The sequence below is a fragment of the Oreochromis aureus genome, linkage group 17 (genome assembly GCF_013358895.1).
Source record: "Oreochromis aureus strain Israel breed Guangdong linkage group 17, ZZ_aureus, whole genome shotgun sequence".
Taxonomy (NCBI): Eukaryota; Metazoa; Chordata; class Actinopteri; order Cichliformes; family Cichlidae; genus Oreochromis; species Oreochromis aureus.
The window spans coordinates 3574892-3595994 of NC_052958.1; the positions used below are offsets into that span (position 1 = coordinate 3574892).

Genomic DNA, 21103 nt, shown 5'->3' on the forward strand with positions numbered 1-21103 from the left:
TGCAGCACATTTTTGAAAACACTGGAAAGACTTCCTTTTCTTTATATGTAAACAAAAATTCCCACTGAGGCTTTTCAGTGTTGAATTTTGTTTTTATATAAAAACCTTGTGTCAGTCTGGTGAACATCACCTTATCGCTACATCAGGTGAGTTTTTCACTGTGCACAGTGACACAAACTCTTTTAACAACACAAACAAACTATTTAAAAAATGCATTTGAAAATTATGTAGACAGACTAAAGTAATGTTACAGATTCACTGAGAGCTGAAGTTTATTGCAATCCTTAAAATAAAAAATAATATAACATCCAAATTTAGTTTAGGAATGTTTGTTCTTTATTGTCTTTGATAGACCGTAACTCTGTATGTTTGTAGATGTATATGCATTCATGTGTGCATGGGTGGAAATCTGAGGTTGGTTGGTTTGGTGGACTTCTGCCCACAGGCATGTGTGTGTGCAAACATTTCTGTGTTTTAATAACTTAGTATTTGGTTCTTTATTGTTTATTATAGAGGGTAACTCTGTATGTTTGCACATGTATGTGCATTCATGTGTGCATGCGTGGAGTTCTGAGGTTGGTTGGTAGAGTGGACCTCTGCGGATAATCATATGTGTGTGCAAACATTTCTGTGTTTTGATTTCTTGGAATTTGCTTTGTTTGGTGGAGTTTGTCTCTGTTTTTGTGCAAAGGTATCTGCGTTAGTGTGTGCATGCATGGAGTTCTGAGGGTGGTTGGTAGGGTGGACCTCTGTCCATAATTATATGTGTGCACAAACATTTTTGTGATTGAATTTTAATGGAATTTGCTTTGTTTGGTGAAGTTTGTTTCTGTTTGTGTGGAAATGTATCAAGATTCAAAGTGTTTGTCATGTGCCACAAGAGAAAAAGGCATTTCTCTGTGCAATGAAATTCTTTCTTTGCTGTTCACCCACAGATGCTGATTAATATATACAATAGAATAGAACATATAAAATACAAATAGTACAAATAAATAAATGAAAACAGAAAAGGAGACAAAATATGGAGGTGTGAAACAGAGATGTGTACAAAGGAACTATAGCTTAATGTGCTGGCTTAATATGCAGGATGACCTGATGTGCAAACAAAAATAGGTCAGCAGTTCAAGAGTCTGATGGCAGTGGGGAAGAAGGAGTTGTTGAGTCTGGATGTTCTGGATTTCACACTTCTGAAGCTCCACCCCGAGGGCAGAAGTGTGAACAGTCCCCCATGTTGGGGGTGTGTGGGGTCTTTGAGGATGGAGGCAGGTCTCCTCTGGACTCTGTGATACTAGATGCTCTGCAGAGAGGGCAGCGGAGTTCTGATGATCTTCTCTGCGGTTGTTATCACTCTCTGCGGTCCATAGCAGTAGTGCTGCCCTACCATGCAGTGATGCAGCTGGTCAGTGTGCTCTCCACAATGCAGCTGTAGAACCTGCTGAGGATCTTGGCCGACATACCAAATTTCCTCAGCCTCCTCAGGAAATACAGCTGCTGCTGAGCCTTCTTGACCAGCTGTGTGGTGTTCAGTGTCCTGGTGAGGTCCTCAGTGATGTAGACGCCCAGGTACCTAAAGCTGCTCACCCTCTCCACTTCAAGGCCACGGACAGACAGCGGTGGGTGAGGCCTCCTCTTCTTCCTCGTGTCCACTATCATCTCCTTTGTCTTGTCAGTGTTGAGGGTGAGGTTGTTGTCCTCACACCATGACACCAGACTGGCCACCTCTCTCCTGTAAGCCACTTCGTCCCCTCCAGTGATGCGACCGATCACTGCAGTGTCATCTGCGAACTTCAAAATGATGTTATCCTTGTTGGAGGTGACAGTTTTGGGTGTACAGGGTGTAGAGGATGGGGCTGAGGACGCAACCTTGTGGAACGCCAGTGTTTGTAATAATGCTGGCTGAAGTCCTGTTGCCGATCCTGACGGACTGGCCTGCCAGCCAAAAAGTCCTGTAGCCAGTGTCAGGAATAGAAATATTGTCCTGCTATTAGTTGCTGCTATTTTTATAATCATCATTAACATTTCAGTGTTAATAGTGATGTTGCTTTCCTGGATGCATTCAGATGTTCAAACATATTGGTATCATATTAGTTTTTATTACAGGTCCAAAGAAGAACCATTTTAAATGGTTCTGTTGAATCTATAATTTAAATGTTATTAATGCTTTTATGATCTCTGTGTAGAGGGCAGAGACAGGAAAATACTCTCTGTGCTAAAATGAGACAGGAAACGAAACGCGTCTGCAGAGCATGTTTTGCAGAAGTGAAACCAAAAGCAGAGCGAGTGCAAGCCGAAGAGCCAAAGAGTTAGTATGCATTTATCTTTGATTTAAGCTTTTAGTAGAGGCTTTTGATCAAAACATTAATTCAGTAGAGTACACCTATAGGGATCACTGATAGGGGAAAGTTCAAGTTGCTTAAGTTAAGGTCAACTAAGGTTCAGAAAAGCAGATGCAGTACAGACAGACAAATAGTGAGAGGTCATGACACGTCGCAGTACACAACATGCACGCAGCGCCCTCGCATGCGTGTACGCACTCACACACACACCATAACAGGTCTATTTTGGTAGGGCAGAAATGCAGAAGTGTGCCAAGTACTTAGAGGAAGTGCAACTGATGTTCCGGGAGATAAGCGACAGCGAGAATGGAGACAGGAAGCATCAGCCGTCGACACGAAGATGATGTTCTATGTTAAAAGTCATTGTGGTTTTGGTGTGACGTAAATCTGCCTAGTAACAGAAAAGGGGGCTGTACAATTCTTAACCCCATAAAACAGTTGTCTGAATATGAGAAAGACAGTTCAACACTGATTGGGTTGTTGAACTCACACATGTGTTCATTAAAATGCCGCCTAAATTGCACACGCCTGGATCTGTGGTTTTATGGATTCTTCTCTCAACATTGAACCCTAACATTTGGGGCTCGTTCCGGTGAGAGAGAGGGAATGTTGGGGTTTTGGTGAGATCCGGGGTCCGTGGTAATTGGACGGGCAGACGGTAATCAGTGGTGAAAGTGAGCAGGCATTCCCCGGGGCATTTAAAGGTAAGACACTGCCTGTTGAAATATATTTCCAAAAGGTGTCACATTGGGCATGTCAAATTAAAGTCTACTCACTGAAAATTACTGGTGAATGTCTGTTTTTAATTGTGGTGAAGTTTTCATGAAGTTTACCGGTTGAAGTAATGATAATGAAATGGAAGTTTATAAGTGACAGTACTGAGTAATGAGAATAAAGGAATGAAAAGAGAATTAAAGCAGTTGGACTGCGAAGTGAACTTAGAAGGATAGGAATTTGGTCATTGTGTGGGGTGAAGCCCGTTGGTCATTTGATCTACGTGTGATGGTCAGTTCGTGGGTTCAAGTCCCTTTATGTCCACAACGGGAGATCTGCCTCAATCTTAATCCTGATCCGGGTGTAGATTGTTGTTTCAAATTATTATAAATTTTTCTAGGACGACAGCGCGTCTGTTAAGAAGCGCATTTTCTCCTTGGTAACGCTTGCACCTGGGCAGGACGCTGACCCTTGGCCTACCCTGAAGAGTAGGGATAGTACCGTCGACAGCGGGAGAGAACTTGGGAACCTCTGAAATTGCTAGGAGTTAGAGTCTCCTATTTTTGCGCTTTTATTGGGTATGCTGGCAAATTAAGTTAGGTTTAGAGATCTGGACAGGACAGTCTGGGACCGCCCTGGTGAATTGAGCACAAAAAGTCTGGGACTGATCGGTTGGAGCCGTTATGTTCTATTATCGAAATTACATAGGAGTTGAAAAGGCCTAAAAAATCTGTGCAGTTGTAATTTAAGACGTCTGTAATATAAAATATGAGATCTATGAGTAGGATCAGTCTCTGTGTCAGTGATGCACAGCCGGATGTGCACTGATTGTGTGTGTAAATGCAAATGAGCAGCAGTGACGCCAGCAGAGAGGGTGGTTTCAGTTTTCGAGAGGACTGAGCTTTTGCTAAATGCCTGTATATAAGAGGTTGGTTTTGCTTATTATGAGAGTGTAAATACAGTGTGAATATATTAGTGTGGATGCATAGTAAATGACTGAATTTTGATAGATGTATATTTCGTGAGCCATAAATGTTGGTGTGTTTTATTTTTCAGTTAGGTGTGTGGGGAGAAGCCGTGAGGATGATGAGAGGTTTCAGTTTTCTTTTTCTTTTTCTTTGACTTGCTCTTTCTGATCATGGAAGGCATGTCCAAAATACTCGTATGAAAGCGTATTTCGAGTGATTTTAACTGTGTGAGTGCTGTCAGTATTTGATTTGAGTGACTCTGCGTGAGTTCTCTGAGTGAGAGAAAGGCAGTGCGTGTGAGACGATTTATGGCGTCTGAAAGAGGTGAGAACTTTTAAAGGTGTGTATGGAATAAAGGAGTGTGAAATATATTTCTTGGGTGATGAAAAAGTAGGATGTGCTAAAGTTTGAAAGTGTTTTAATTCAAGAAAACAAAAACAAAGGAGTTAGATTAGTTTGAGGAACAGGAAATATTGCTCTGTGTATCGGGGCTGCAGCAACAGGAAATAGTGAACAGGAACTGTGCATGCCCATATATGGGAACTGAGTGTGCAGAAAGAACACAGAGAGACAGACGAGGAAATGGGAGCAAATGAAGCCTTTAAGAAAAAATGAATATAATACTAATTATATGGTCAATACAGGTGGGCGTCTTTCAACTTTGCAACCTTGAGTTCAGCAGCAGAAAAGTAGATTAAAAGAATTGGGAGAATAAGCCAGTTTTTGGCTCGAAATTGTGCGGCTGGATCTCTCACTTTGTCCCTGAAGCGGAGAAGAAGTTCAAAGGACAGTCAATCGCCTGATGAAGACCGATAGAACATCGTGAACTTGAATACAGCAGGCAAACGGCAGTGCCACTGATCCATTAACCCTGATGACGACTGACGACCAGCAGCAGCATGTAAGAGTAATGTAACATGTACTGTGAAAATACAGGCTGGGCAGTTGAACAGTGGGATAAAGAATTGTGGAAGAGCACTGGACATTGAGTGATATTTTGCCATGCTGGGACTTAATCTGAAAGAAAGACTGTAAAGAAACAGAGAAGAAGACAACAGCTGAGTTGAGACTGTGTTTGCTGGAGCTTTGAAGCCCGAACAGGACATTGTGCAGAGAGGACCAGTGAGAGATGAAGCTGGACGAGTTTGACTGCGAGAATATAGGATATAATTGGATTGAAAATTGAAACCTGAACTCATGAATTGTTTAGGGATGTCCACTACAGCATAACAAAGAGGTAAACATTAGAAAAGGTAGGAATAATGAACGAAAATAATTGTCATTACCTTAATGAATAGAAAACACACATACAAATTGTTACATGTGAGATTATTTTTGAAATGAATCAGAAGTGAGATAGTTTGAATCTAAAGCTCAGTGGTGAAATGCATAAATTAAATATGAATATATAGGATGCAATGAAGAAACAGCTTACACGTAGTGTACATTAACATGAATACATCACAAGGCAACGAAGAACTCAATGAATTAATTTAATGAAGAAGCAGTTTACACCCAATTAACATAAAATGCAGGGAAGAACACGCTTACATGCATGGCATAATTGGTGTTTCTGATCAGAGATAGAGAAATGGGTTATTTAACCACTGGTGATAATAATGAAAATGTCTTAGTTTGTTATTTTCAGGGTAAAAAAGAGACCCAGGCCAATTCTCCAGATGCAGGAGTCTGAAGAAATTACAGGTTAACATGAATGGATATGTTAAGGCAAGTTTCTGGTTGAATTGTTCACAGCATGATGTGTCCAGGAACCTGAAAAGCAAGCCCCAGCTCCTGGCTGAAGACCAGGAGGGCGGTAATTTAAGGTGGGAAATCAAAATGTGGGTTAGTAACTCGGGGAAAAGAAAACTGACTGCTTAACTGGAGAGTTGGGAAGAAGTCTGGGAGACTGTGAAGTCATAGATGCAAAATAACATATACCCATACACACACAAACAGAAAATGCATTAACCTTATAAAGACAAGCTCCTGAAGCTTAATGAACAGATATTGATTAAAAACCTGGCTAAGAACATAAGCATATGCAATGAAGATCTGCTTGCTGCTTGTATGAGTGAGAGAATGGTGTGAATGGTTAATACAATTGATGGAAAGATTTAAAATAGATGGAAAAACAAAAGAAAAGTGTCTATAAGAGTGACTCAGGAGTGCTCTTGCACTGATTTATCAAAGTAAGTGATTAGTATAGAAAGAAAATGAAAATAATTCAATAACGTGATAAAGTTTAAACATGTATTCCTCTTGTTAAGTTGGCTGTTGAGCTGTGGGTTTATGCAAATTAGCTGGAGTGAGTGAGTGACAAAGACACTTCCTGTGTGCGTGTGTGTCGGAGGCTTTCGGTTCAGTTCAAGAGAGATCGGGGGCTGTTGAAGAGTATTGGGAGAAATATATAATGGTAAAGTATCAGGATATTTGATTACGGTGGTCAGGTCTGTTCAGAGGGGCAGATTTGGACAGGAAATTTATAATTTAAGGATGATATGTGGTTGAAATTGGTTTTTATTTTGTGCTGAATGAAAACACATGGCAAAGTGAGGAAGGGTGACATTGTGCAAACGGTCTTTGATCTTTTGACGAGGTTTTCGGTGTGTTGAACGGGTGAAATTTAAGATTGTTTCAGATTTTTGAGGCTGTTGTTTTATTTCTAGAGAGGGTGTTTAATTAAGACATGGATATGTCTGAGAGGGGCCCCAAAATTGTTTGTAGTAAGGGCACTTAGAAAAAACCTGTCAGGTGATTTTGTTTTGTACTTTGATGAGCTAATAATCAGCTCTCTTTTTTCATTTTTGTTCTAAGCAGGCCTGGAAGAGAGTGAACGGACGGCGCTGACAAAATTACCAAGTACGAAAATCAGGTGGGCTTTACAGAATTATAATTGATTACAATCAGAGACTGATTGGCGGCAAGTCTCTGTCTAAAAATGGATTGTATCGATTCAATCCAGTCAAAAGTATAGAGAACTATTTTCCTAAACAGGAAAACGAAATAAAACGAATGATAGAGCTCATTTTGCTGATGTGGAGCATCTGATGACGTGCGCAGGAGGCTGCAGATCAGCAAAAATATCATGTGTGAATGCATGTGAGTGAATGTGAGTGACTGGACTAAGGTGGGAATGAATAAATGTGGACAGATTTATCATGTGAGGAAAAGAAAGGGATGCTTTGTTTTGCTTTTGCCATAGGCAGGACAAGTGGGAGACTTAAATCTGGGGAGGCTGATTTTGGGATGCTGATGTTTGCTTTGAGAAAATTTCTTTTACGGGGTTAGATTATGGGATTACATTATATTGTTGGGAGAATGCTAAATGCTAAAGGGAAACATTGTTTGATGAGATTCAAGTTACCATTAACTGGGGTAACTCAGGATTAATAACTGTTCTGTTCAAGTTTATTTTTTGTTATGACATAGACGGGATCATAAAGGGAGAGTTGAGTATGAAATGTAAACTACAGGTTTTGTTTTCAGGAAATTCCAAGGATCCAGAGTTCAATGGAGCAACGAGTTGGAGGAGATTTGACATGATGATTAAATTGATTTTGTTCCTTAAACACAGGTTTTCAGGGCTGGAGCAAAACACCGGAGAGGAGAATTGCTGAGCTGTTCTGAGAAATGAAATGACTAACCTTTTTTCCTTTTAATTTGTTAAGCTTGGGTGCAGCATGTTGAGTTTTTTGCCACATGAGATGTGTCAAAAAAGAGAGGGATTTAAGATTTAATGTGTTTAATTTGAAAGGGGTTTTACTAGGATTTTATAACGATTGGGGTTGTTTGATAATTTAGATATGGTAAAACTGAGGCAGAGATTGTTAATTCTAAAGGAAGGAGTAAAATGAACTGAATTCTGTGTAGAAGATAAATTGCTGGGGTTAATAAGAAGTTGTACACCAAACTTAAAAGGGAAATTGTGGGAATAAAGGATATGCTTTGGGGAAAATAGTGAACATTTTATGAGTAGAAAAAGTGTGATTTCTTTTTGATTTTTAGGATAAGTTGTAACAGTGACATAATGTTAGAATGTTGTTATTTTTAGGGTAGTGGAGAGCTTTTTATGAGGATGTTAAAAGTCTCGCTGACTCAAATGAATAATATTGGAGATTATATATGTAGAAATGATTTTTTCATACACATTGCATTTTTGTGCCTTTAATGGAGTTGTGGCTCAGAGAGTCGTCTCTTGAGGGTCATAAACTTTTGGTTAACGTTATGATTAGCCAATCTACTGTGAGAATGACCTGAGTTTTGAAGGATTGCACACGCTTACAGACATATGGAGTTCTTAACACACATGACAGTATTGACTTGAGGCAAAAGGCCTGAAATCCATTTAGCATTTAACTGAATAGGAGTTTCGTTTGTAACTAAATTGGGTGACATGTAAAATATGGAGATAACACATGCAGTTCTAAATTAGTCCTCTTATATAAAATGCAGTTACAGGATAACAAATACTTGTTGAAGGGATCAAGTTTTTGCTTTAAACCAGGTCCAAGGGGGAAAAAGCTTATGTATTTTGGTTAAAACTGATAAAATATAATGACTGATAAAATACACAGAAGTTGTTCCTAGGGAGCTTTTAGCTATGATGAAAGTTATTTAGGAGTAATTGATTGTATGCTTAAACTTAGTTGATTAAAGTGGTTGTTTTTCTTTGATCTTTTAGTAGAATAAGTAGTTTTCTTGGGAGAGGTGACTTTAGGTGAGAGGCACTTGCAGCAGCTACAGTTTTGTGCATAGGATGCTGATAATCAGATAAGGAACCAGAGAGGAAGCACATGCAGAGACATGCTTCCTTTGATCCTCTTAAAGACAACGCTTTCAGAGGTTCACAAATGCTGAGTAATGTTGAATGAGATATGAAAATAAATGTCGAAAAAAAAAATACGTAATTAGGTTCATGTTTTGAGTAACATTAGGTTGAGTAACATTAGGTTTGAATAAAGAAGACAATTGAGGGACATAAGGTAGGAGAGCCGTAGTAGGGAGAAAGTGTTTTCTATCCTTTACAGGAGAAGATTTCCACGAGAGAGGGACCAAGGACGAACCTGACTTTACCCATGGAGTGTTCTTAGGGGAGCTGGCATTTCTAGAGAGGGTCAGAGTAATGTTATAGTGTATGGTGACCCTTTTAAGGGTCACCAAGAGAGGGAGTGTCAGGAATAGAAATATTGTCCTGCTATTAGTTGCTGCTATTTTTATAATCATCATTAACATTTCAGTGTTAATAGTGATGTTGCTTTCCTGGATGCATTCAGATGTTCAAACATATTGGTATCATATTAGTTTTTATTACAGGTCCAAAGAAGAACCATTTTAAATGGTTCTGTTGAATCTATAATTTAAATGTTATTAATGCTTTTATGATCTCTGTGTAGAGGGCAGAGACAGGAAAATACTCTCTGTGCTAAAATGAGACAGGAAACGAAACGCGTCTGCAGAGCATGTTTTGCAGAAGTGAAACCAAAAGCAGAGCGAGTGCAAGCCGAAGAGCCAAAGAGTTAGTATGCATTTATCTTTGATTTAAGCTTTTAGTAGAGGCTTTTGATCAAAACATTAATTCAGTAGAGTACACCTATAGGGATCACTGATAGGGGAAAGTTCAAGTTGCTTAAGTTAAGGTCAACTAAGGTTCAGAAAAGCAGATGCAGTACAGACAGACAAATAGTGAGAGGTCATGACACGTACGCAGTACACAACATGCACGCGCCCTCGCACGTGTACGCACTCACACACACACCATAACAGGTCTATTTTGGTAGGGCAGAAATGCAGAAGTGTGCCGAAGTACTTAGAGGAAGTGCAACTGATGTTCCGGGGAGATAAGCGACAGCGAGAATGGAGACAGGAAGCATCAGCCGTCGACACGAAGATGATGTTCTATGTTAAAAGTCATTGTGGTTTTGGTGTGACGTAAATCTGCCTAGTAACAGAAAAGGGGGCTGTACAATTCTTAACCCCATAAAACAGTTGTCTGAATATGAGAAAGACAGTTCAACACTGATTGGGTTGTTGAACTCACACATGTGTTCATTAAAATGCCGTCTAAATTGCACACGCCTGGATCTGTGGTTTTTATGGATTCTTCTCTCAACATTGAACCCTAACACCAGTCACATAGGGTGGGCTGCAGGCTGAGCATTGCCAGCTTGTGAGTGAGTTTGTGTGGGATGACAGTAGCTGTGTCCCAAAACGTCGGCTGCATCCTTCGGAGGACCCGCCTTCGCGGTCTACGTGGGCCGGGTCCTTCGAAGACCGAGAAGGCCGGAAGTGCGAGGCTGTGAAATGGGACGGTCTAGCCTTCAGATTTGCGTCACCGCCGTCTCGGTGGAGTTAAATAAACTCGGCCATCTGCTCCTTGCTATCTAAATATAACAGGACACTGGCGTAAATTCTCGACCATCTCACACTTCTGTTTAATCAGTTTTCTGTTTGACGTTTATTCAGCTGTGTGAAAATCCCGGAGGAACCCACCCGAGGGATTAATAAAGTTTTATTTAATCTAATAATCTAATAACTTTGATCTCAGCCAACCCGATTTACTCCGGAACAAATAAAACACCGAAAAACGCCAAACAATAACATTTTTAAGTTATCCGAGTGACTTATATATCATGTTTAACCTGAGTAGCGAAAGAGCGGGGGTCTGAAAACAATGAAGCCAGGAGTCCGCTGCTCTCGCCGGCTCGAGTGACCATTGAACCCCCCGGCTTGCTATCGAGCAGGTGGGTAACAGACGTCTCCAAAAACGTCGGCGCACTTTTGCAAATATGTGATGTCTTGATTAACCAAGCAGATATTAGAAGTTTACACAGCTACTTTCTCGCCTGAAAATATGTTAAAAGTTTATTTTGTGACTCGGAAAGATTAATAAGAGTAATTTTAAAACTTAGTAGCGGCCGCCATTGTTGGAAACTGAAATTGGCTGGGCCACGCTATGAATTCTGGGATATGGTGGGCCACGAAGGACACACCCGACCCATCCTTCAAATTCGGGGAAATGAAGGATGCATTTGTCGGCCGCATTTGAAGGAGTCGACGAATTGGGACAGCCTTCGTTGCCTGGCTGTGACGTAATTGGCCTTCAAATGCGGCCTCCGGGGGATGCAGCTTACGTTTTGGGACACAGCTAGTATTGAAGGTGGAGCTGTAATCAACAAAAAGTACCCTGAGTCTTTGTTTTCCCGGTGGGAGAGTGAATAGTGAAGGGCAGCAGCGATGGTGTCTGACGTGGACCTGTTGGGCCAGTAGGCACACTGCAGGGGGTCCAGAGTGTCTGTGATGTTGCTCTGGATGTAGGCCAGCACCACTCTCTCAAAGCACTTTGCAATGATTGGAGTGAGTGCAACTGGTCTGTAGTCATTCAGGCAGGTGGCTGGGCTTTTCTTGGGGAGAGGGATGATGGTTGTGGTCTTGAAGCATGTGGGGACAGTGTTCTGGCTGAGGGAGAGGTTGAAGATGGAGGTAAAAACCTCCGCCAGCTCATTGGCACATGCTTTAAGGGCCCATCCCGGGATGTTCTCAGACAGACAGCGCTGGAGTATTGCACTAAGCCTGGTGGTATTCGCGGACAGTACCCGTTCTGTGTGTGACTAGGAATGGGGACGGAGGAGAATCACGAGCATGGGAGGACACTTGGAGGAGGAACTGAGATTCACTACCACGCACTGTTTGAGCACAGAAAGGAGTTCACTGCTGTCACCACTTTCTCACACTGAGCACACATGACTTGAGTCTGGAGCCATTGCTGCAAACATCCTTCCTGAAACATCATCCAGCGTGATCACTTTGGCAGTGGGTCATTGATGCTTCTTAAAAAGTTGTACAGACCTCCATGTGTTAGCCAACAGTTCCCAGGACTGTTATTTGTTTTGCAACTTTGTTGCTTGCAGTTGCAACATAGCTGAATTCATTTGAAGTTATCATCATAGTTGATAACTAAATGATGCCAATTAGACATGCCTCTTTTTTAGAGTAGAATAGAATAGCCTTTTATTTTCATTGTGCATGTACAAAACAAATTGTGGGTTCTCCATATCAACTGTAGATGAAATAAGAATAGAAATGGTAGGACAGCAAGAATAAATGACAGACAAAAGGATAAATGACACATCCAGCTTATCCAAGCATAAGCTGGATGTGACTTCTGTGGAAGACTACAAAGCTCTCCAGAAATATGAAAAAGAGAATTTTTTTTTCATATTTCTCCTCCCTGCCCCAAGTGGAGGAGTTCAAGTATCTCGGGGTCTTGTTCGCGAGTGATGGGAGAAGGGAGCCGGAGATCGACAGACGGATTGGTGATGCGGCTGCAGTGATGCGGACGCTGCACCGGTCCATCGTGGTGAAGAGGGAGCTGAGTGTAAAAGCGAAGCTCTCAATTTACCGGTCGATCTACGTCCCTACCCTCACCTATGGCCACGAGCTGTGGGTAGTGACCGAAAGAACAAGATCGCGGATACAAGCGGCAGAAATGAGCTTCCTCCGAAGGGTGGCTGGCCTCTCCCTTAGAGATAGGGTGAGAAGTTCAGCCATCCGGGAGGGGCTCAGAATAGAGCCGCTGCTCCTCCACATCGAAAGGAGCCAGTTGAGGTGGTTCGGGTATCTGACAAGGATGCCTCCTGGGCGCCTCCTGGGTGAGGTGTTCCGGGCATGTCCCACCGGGAGGAGGCCACGGGGCAGACCCAGGACACGCTGGAGAGATTATATCTCTCGGCTGGCCTGGGAGCGCCTTGGTATTCCCCCGGATAAGCCGGAGGAGGTGGCTGGGGAGAGGGAGGTCTGGGCTTCCCTGCTTAGGCTGCTGCCCCTGCGACCCGGCCTTGAATAAAGCGGATGAAGATGGATGGATGGATGGATGGACAAAAGGAGTACATACAACAAAATGAATATATGCAAGCAAGAGAAATGCATCCAAAAGAAATGACCAAATTAGAGGACAGGTTGCAAAGTGCTTGAAAGTAGAGCAATGGATTTTGTCTGAGTTGAAAGTAGTGTAATGCTATATCAGTTATCAAGTTTTAACGCAACCTTCATGTTTTCGTGACTCCAAGAGCAGTGGTGTGTGCTCTTTACTGCACAATGGGACGATCTTAAAGTTAAGTCAAGACATTAAGAGCCACCACAGCATCGACTTTCTGCTTCCCTTTTAATACTTTTCTCTTTGTTTAGGTTTTTCCAAACACAGAGCTGCTGTTTGTTTCTATTCATGCTCTCAAAAGTTGGTCCCTGCTTGCTGTCGCTGCCATCAGGCACCAACACATAGTCCATCATGTATCTCGGCCAAGTCATTACGAGAATTTGTGACTCTAATCTGGTCTATCATTAATTGACATTTTATGATTCGTTTGTATAATAAGCACTAAATGTGGCTGACATTATAAAACCTCCAAATAATCATGAGGAAAGCACTTAGGTGTTTCTTCTGATAAGGTTAACTCACTCCTGCTGTTTTTTTATTATTCTGTTTAAAAGTTGGAGTATTTTCTATAAACAACACCTCAGCAAATGGGATCGTGCCAACGTGTTTTTTTGTGCATCTTCAATATGCTCATAAATACAAAGTGAGTGGAAATGCTGGCAATTTGTAGAAAATCATTTTACATTTGGTCAAAATTTCAGCATCAAAACAACAAAAACAAAAATAGAAATTATCAAGTGCAACAGGAAAATGTAAAATATAAATCATTTAACATTTCTAAAGCTTAATTTGACTTGATCATTCAGCATTTTCATCAAGGTTTCCCCATCATTTGAATTAAACCTAAAATGCTTTAATATCATCTGACTGAGTTTTTTTCTATTGTGAACATATCTGTCATTAATATCTACTGCTTCTTTTTTATATTTATCTCTACTTATGAAGAAACTAACTCTAACCGGTACATGTACAGTGTGGGAATATAAAGTGAATAAATATACTATATACATCTACACATCTACAGTATATATGCTACAAACATCTGCAGCAACAGTCTCTGTAGCCACAAGCGGAAACCAGGATAACATTGAATGCTAAATGCAGCTAAATGCTGTATAAACAACAGATGGAGCTTCTGGTTCTGAAAATATAGCTTAAATGTTCAGCTCAGGTTTGCAAAATTGCATCTGAACAAACCACAAGATTTCTGGGATAATGTCCTTCAGAAAGATGACATCAAAGCAAAGATGTCTGGCCACAGTGCACAAACACCTCATACCAGCTTTCAAGCTCGGTGGTGGAGGCGCGACGATTTGGGGTTTTTTTTACACATCAACAGGACCTGGGCACCTTGGAGTCACTGAGTCAACCATGAACTCCTCTGTATACCAAAGTATTCTACAGTCTAATGCAGTGTTGGGCAAGTTACTTTGAAAAAGTAATTAATTATAGTTACTAATTACTTCTTCAAAAAAGTAACTGAGTTAGTAACTGACTTACAAGATTCTAAAAGTAATTAATTACCAGGAAAAGTAACTATTGCGTTACTTTAAAAAAAAGTTTAATTTTTAAGTATTATTGGCTGTTTTTGATTACTTTCAATTTTCCGTCTACATTTCACCTTTAAAAACTATTTCTTTGCCTTGTTTGGTATCATCCTTTTCAGCACAACCTCACATGTCTGAATTTACTGTTATGTTTTCATTTTGACATACTGTATTAGCACAACTGATCTGAAATCAGACAAAAAACATAAAATCCGAGTAGAAAAAGTGATATTTTTTACTGTAACAACCACAAACATTTTTATTGAATCATATTTCATAACTTTAAATGCAAATATAAATTGTCAATTTTAAAATCCTATGCACAAGTTTTGCAAACAACAAAGTTATTTGCAGCCATTTACCTTTTACCCTTTTTTTATAACCATTTCAAGCTATTTACAGAACAATCAGCTGTTCTGCATTCAATAAGAGGCCACACACACTGTCCACTATAAAGGAGAACATCACAGCCTGATACCTGCAGGCCTGACATAAGGTCATAAGCAGAGAGTGCTCGCTAGCGCTGTCCTTAGACAGTAAACATGACGAAACTATTCAGGAAAAAACTCCGTATATATTGTTTATCATGACTCTGGTTTTACGTGGCCTCTCAACACAATTTAAAAACTGGTATATATCACCTTGTTGCTTTGTCATCTTGAAGTGGTCATGTGATTGGCTTACCACGACTACTTTATTCTTCCTCAGCCAAACAGCAGCACTCATGTGATTGTTTTGCCCCCTTAGCTCCAGGTGTTGTGCCACAAAGTGATCGTCGGCCAGAAAGTGATTGCCGTCCGCGTGAGCGCGCAGCTGCTTAAAGCTGTAGCGTCCAGATTACTTACAGCTACTTCCGTGCAACATATATAAGGTGCGGTAAGCTGAGCACAGCTTCAACCGTCTGTTTGTTGAAAAATAGTAACGCGACCCCACTGCATTTTAGTAACGGTGTTGTAACGATAGAAATAGTAATTAGTTAGATTACTTGTTACTGAAAAAAGTAATGCCGTTACTTATAACACCGTTATTCCCATCACTGGTCAAATGTGAGGCCATCTCTGAATGAATCCTGAATGAAATGTGGGGCTTTAACAGAGCGGTGCATAAATGAATGCCTGCAAACCTCAGCGAACTGACAACTGGTAATACTATAAACACTTTAATAAAAACCTCAGTCATTTCAGTTACAGGTATCAGGTTTTTGGAAACCGAATTTCCCAGAGGAACCCACCCGAGGGATTAATAAAGTTTTATCTTATCTTATCTTATCTTATCTTATCTCTTACAACCATCACCTCACTTTAGCTGGCAGCAGTGGTATAGTAACTTTATACTTAAAGTGACAGATGGGTGCACATTAAATGAAATACGTACAACTGAAAGGCTTCCCACAGAGCTTTGTTCTGAATCCTCTCAATGTTGACATTATCACAGTCTTTCATGGTTTTATAGAAAAGAGCTGCAACCTCCTTAAATTCTTCTGAGCTGGGCTGGAGCGGGATTCGCTGTACGAAAAAAGCAAAACAGGAACATTAAATATTTTTTATTCACAATGACAATGAAAAATAACAAGTGCTCTGCTCTCTGCTTTTCCTCTCAACCCCAGTTGCTCATGGCAGATGGCCCCGCCCCTCCCTGAGCCTGCTTCTGCTGGAGGTTTGTTCCTGTTAAAAAGAAGTTTTTCCTTCCCACTGTTGCCAAAGTGCTTGCTCATAGGGGGTCGTCTGGTTGTTGAGGTTTTAACTTAATATATAAAATGCCTTGAGGCGACTTTTTTGTGCTATATAAATAAAATAAAACTAAATTTAATTGAATTGAATAGGGACAAATTGCCGTCCCAATGCTTAACAGCAATCAGCTCATGTGTTTCTAAATAATAATTAAAGAATAATCAGGCTGCCCTAATGTAATATACTTTTTTAGCCTATTCAAAAATACTAAAGTATTTTTGTTTACAAAAAAGAAAGAAATGCCTAGCAATGCTAAGTTGTATGTTTTAGCTTGTTTACTTTGAATGAATTGTTACCTAATGTTTTTTAAAAATTGGAGCTACTGCTCTAAAGCGACACATATCAGCTAAATTCTTTATTATAGTTTTTTTTTCTTCCTTTGTCTGTCTCCTCCTACACCATTTGCAACAGAAACTGTTCTCACATCAGATTAGCCAGGTGAGACGGCAGCACTTCATTTTCAAATTATTTAAGAATTTGTCACAAGAAAAAAAGCCCCCATAAAAAACAGGAATAAAACAATCAAGTGAACGAACGTGAAGAAGCAGAAAACCTTGTATGAAACTGTTCTTTTTCTAACGTTAACTCTAACTTTAACGTGAGCTGTCCTTCTAATAAACGAATTTCTGATCCTGTCCCTCCTGGTCCCGTCCAATGAAAAGCTTAGACATGAGGACAAAATGCTGTTGGCAGAGTTGAAGATGCTATTTGTCAGTAAATTTACTTCTTACTTCTGTTTTTAATATTATTAGAATAAAATTAATTTTGGAAACATCAAAATTTAAGAGTGTGACTTAAAACAGTGGAGAAAGAATAGTTATATTTTATGGTTTTTACAATACCGAGTATCCTGTTTGAGGGATCTGTGTGTTGTCCCAGGTTTTTGGTATTGAAGCGGAGGTTTGAACTGAAGACCTGCAGAGAGAAAGAGTTCAAATTTACTTTAATGATGTCATTTTTATAAAGGTCGAAAAAACAAGGCCAATTTTATTTTTGTTTAAAATTAATTTTACAACTTTCCTGGATCCAGACATTTCAATCAGGCAAATGTTTAATGAGACAAATTGCAGGACTAAAGTTTACCGGCATCAGCTCTTGTCAAGCTTTATGAAGCTGTACTCTACAACAGCAATGTATTTTTTGATTTGTTTGTTTTTAATTAGTGAGCTTTGCTTAACTCTAAAGACCAAGGCAATATCGGTACTTTGGCATGGTTACCGATCAGTATTGAATAGAAATTATGTTAGATTCAAGACAACATGCTGGTCTCTAGAGATCTTGGTGTAAAAATCAAATCCCATTTCCAACTGGAATAAAGATGACAAGAGAGTTCAAGTATCTCATGAATTTAGGAAAAAGTGAAGAAGTCTGGTGGAGCTGTTTTTGGGATGACATACCTGACTTTCTTTTTTAGGGCATCTGCAGCAGAGACAAACCGTGGCCGTCTACGAACAAGCCTTTTGGTGCCATAGTGCTTGTTTGTCTGCATCTTGTCTGAGGGGCAAAAGTTTAAACTTGCACAACAATTATCAAGCCGATTTTATATTTTAACATACAGAAGTCAGCATGGTTCCATATTCTTTGTTTACCTTGGAAACTGAGTGAATATGACTGTGAACCAGCAGTGAACTCCACCACGTCTTTATCATTGGCCAGAAACTTCTCCTCCAGCTTTGCGCTGTTGATGTCTGCTGCTTTATGTCCACTAGTCTGCAAAGTGAGAACAGTAAACATGTTTTTAACCTTGGAGGAAACCTGCACTGGCATATGAACAATGAACAGTTCATAAGAAAATGACAACTGCCAACCACAGGGATGAGGGAAAAATTGATACACCATAGTGTATCAATGATTGCTATGAACAAGAGGGCTGGTTTCATGGACCCTCGTGCTGAGATAATGTTTACATTCAACTGACGATCATCCAATACTGGACACACTTAGCTTGATAGCGCTAACTGGATTAGTCCGTGGCTTATCACACAAGTAAAAATAAGACTGGAGTAAAAATTGGTGGCTGCCTGGTGATTTATTGATTGATTTATTCATATTCTGTGACCAACTACAACTTGTAGTGAATACATTTTTGCCCAGAGCTTGAGGATGTTGCACACTTTTGAGCGCAAGGTGATTGCACAGGTTGTCTGATTGGAGGCGAGGTCAACACCCTGAAAGTCCAAATCAGTCCAAGTCTGACTGCAAGGACTGACTCTAATCACTCACAGAGAGATTAGCTAACGTTTGCAGATAACTGCTATCTAATTTATAAATGCAGACATAGCACCAACATGTTCCTTTCTGTATGAATGAGTCTTTTCCCCACTCGGCGACACACCCGTCGGGGATCAAACTCTGGTAATTGGTCATTCTGTTCTGAGACATGTGAAGCTACAGACACCAGCAACCATAGTCAATTATCTTGCAGGGGCCAGAGCAGGTGACACTGAGGGAAATTTAAAACTGCTGGCCAAGGATAAGCGTAAAATGATAATTCACGTTGGCAGTAATGACACCCGGTTACGTCAATCAGAGGTCACTAAAATCAATATTGAATCGGTGTGTAACTTTGCCAAAACAATGTCGGACTCTGTAGTTTTCTCTGGTCCCCTCCCCAATTGAACCAAAAGTGACACATCTAACCTTTCACTCCTCCACCTTTCATTTGAGGATGCCCCACAGATGCTCAATAGGGTGTAAGTCTGGACACATGCTTGGTCAGTCAAGTACCTTTACCCTCAGTTTATTTAGCAAGGCACTGGTCTTTTTGGAGGTGTGTTTGGAGTTGTTATCATGTTGGTATACTGTCCTGAGGCCCAGTTTTCAAAGGGAGGGGATCATGCTCTGCTTCAGTATGTCACAGTGCATGTTGGCAATCATGGTTCCCTCAATTAACTGTAGCTCCTCAGTGCCAGCAGCTGTCATGCAGCATCCCACCACCATGCTTGACTGTAGGCAAGACACACTTGTCTTTGTACTCCTCACCTGGATGCCACCACACACCCTTGACACCATCTGAACCATATAAGTTTGTCTTGGTCTCATCAGACCACAGATAATGTCCTCAGTCTGTTTGTCTTCAGCAAACTGCATTCTTGTGCATAATCTTTAGAAGAGGCTTCCTTCTGACTCTACATGCCTTCAACCTCTGGAGCAATGCCGGCAGCACTCATTCATCTATTTTCAAAAGACAACCACTGGACATGAGTATGTGCACTCAACTTCTTTGGTCGACCATGGCGAGGTTTGTTCTGAGTGGAACCTGTCCTGTTAAACTGCTGTTTGGTCTTGGCCACTGTGCTGCAGCTCAGTTTCAGGGTGTTGGCAATATTCTTATAGCCTAGGCCATCCTTATGGCAACAATGTAACAATTCTTTTTTTCATATCCTCAGAGAATTCTTTGCCATGATGTGCCTGTGCATGTTCCCTATTTGCACCTGAGACCTTGTAACACTAATGAGTCACATGACACCAAGAAGGAAAAATGTCCAAATTGGGCACAATGTGTCATATCTTTAATGTTGTCCCAAAAAAGATATGACAAAATATTTAGAAAAATGTGAGGGGTGTACTCACTTTTGTGAGATACTGTATAGGACTGCTTTCTTCCATTTGCGCAACATCTCTAAAATTAGAAATATCCTGTCTCAGACTGACACTTAAAAACTAGTTCATGCATGTATTACTTCTAGGCTGGACTACGGTATTTCATTATGCCCTAAAAACTCCCTGAAAAGCCTTCAGCTGATCCAAAATGCTGCAGCAAGAGTCCTGACAGGGACTAGAAAGAGAGAGCAGATTTCTCCTGTGTTGGCTTCCCTTCATTGGCTTCCTGTTAAATCCAGAATTCAAAATTCAGCTCCTCACATACAAGGTCTTAAATAATCACACCCTGTCTTACCTTAATGACCTTGTAGTACCATATCACCCTATTAGAGCACTTCGCTCTCACACTGCAGGCCTACTTGTTGTTCCTAGAGTATTTAAAAGTAGAATGGGAGGCAGAGCCTTCAGTTTTCAGGCCCCTCTTCTGTGGAACCAGCTTCCAGTTTGGATTCGGGAGACAGACACTATCTCTACTTTTAGGATTAGGCTTCAAACTTTCCTTACAATCAAATACAGTCACCACAGCTGCTGACCACTCCTCAGAGATGCCCGAGCTGTAAACACAGACTTTGGCAGCCTTGATTTACAGGTATAAAAAATAATAATACAATTTTAATGATGATCTATAAGTTAAAAGCTTAGACAACACAACACCACAAGAAAAAAAACCATATCAAAACAACTGCAAAGAAGGGTAGGTTTTTTATATTTCTGTCTCTTCAGAACCACTCGGCCCTTCCTACCAAAATCACATGACTCCACAGGGGGCCACAAGCAGAGTAACTCAAACTGATGAGCAACATCAAAATGTTAAGTTCCTTTAAGAATACATTTTTGGCAGCTATATTTCTTTCCAGTTGTGTGTAGCATTTATTGCACTTGCAATATATTGGGGCTTACAGCAGAAGCAATGGCAGTGGCCTCAAAAATGGTCTCTGAAATAGACTTTTTGGATATTTGATGAAAGAGTGACAACAGTTTGTTGACAATAAGCTGATATGACCAATGTATTAGCAAACAGCTAGTGATTAACATATCCAGGAGTAAATTAGCATCATTAGAATTCATTTGGAGCCATGCTTTCTCTTCTCGAAGTAGACATTTGACCTTATCGAGAGTCAATAATTAAGCCATCTCTGAAGGGTCCTCATAACCTCACATATTAAAATGACCCAAATTCACTCAGTTTACAGTGTGGTAAAAAAAACCCTTTTTTTGTTTTTTTTTTGTTTCGGTGGTTATGAAAATTAATGAAATTATTCAAATGTGT

General features: G+C 40.4%; 2 protein-coding genes across 2 annotated transcripts in view; both read right to left on the bottom strand.

The window, feature by feature from the left end:
- The window catches only part of LOC116323188 (protein mono-ADP-ribosyltransferase PARP12-like), a 95140-nt gene that overhangs the window by 68859 nt on the left and 5178 nt on the right, over positions 1-21103 (bottom strand). The gene's annotated exons all lie outside the window — the stretch shown is intronic.
- LOC116323190 (protein mono-ADP-ribosyltransferase PARP12-like) lies at positions 981-17743 on the bottom strand. Its single transcript, XM_039600968.1, has 4 exons — positions 17628-17743; positions 17073-17145; positions 15875-16005; positions 981-1946 (listed from the first exon to the last, which is right to left on the bottom strand). Exons 1-4 carry the CDS (start codon positions 17717-17719, stop codon positions 1799-1801), a joined length of 444 nt encoding a protein of 147 aa, XP_039456902.1. The 5' UTR covers positions 17720-17743; the 3' UTR covers positions 981-1798.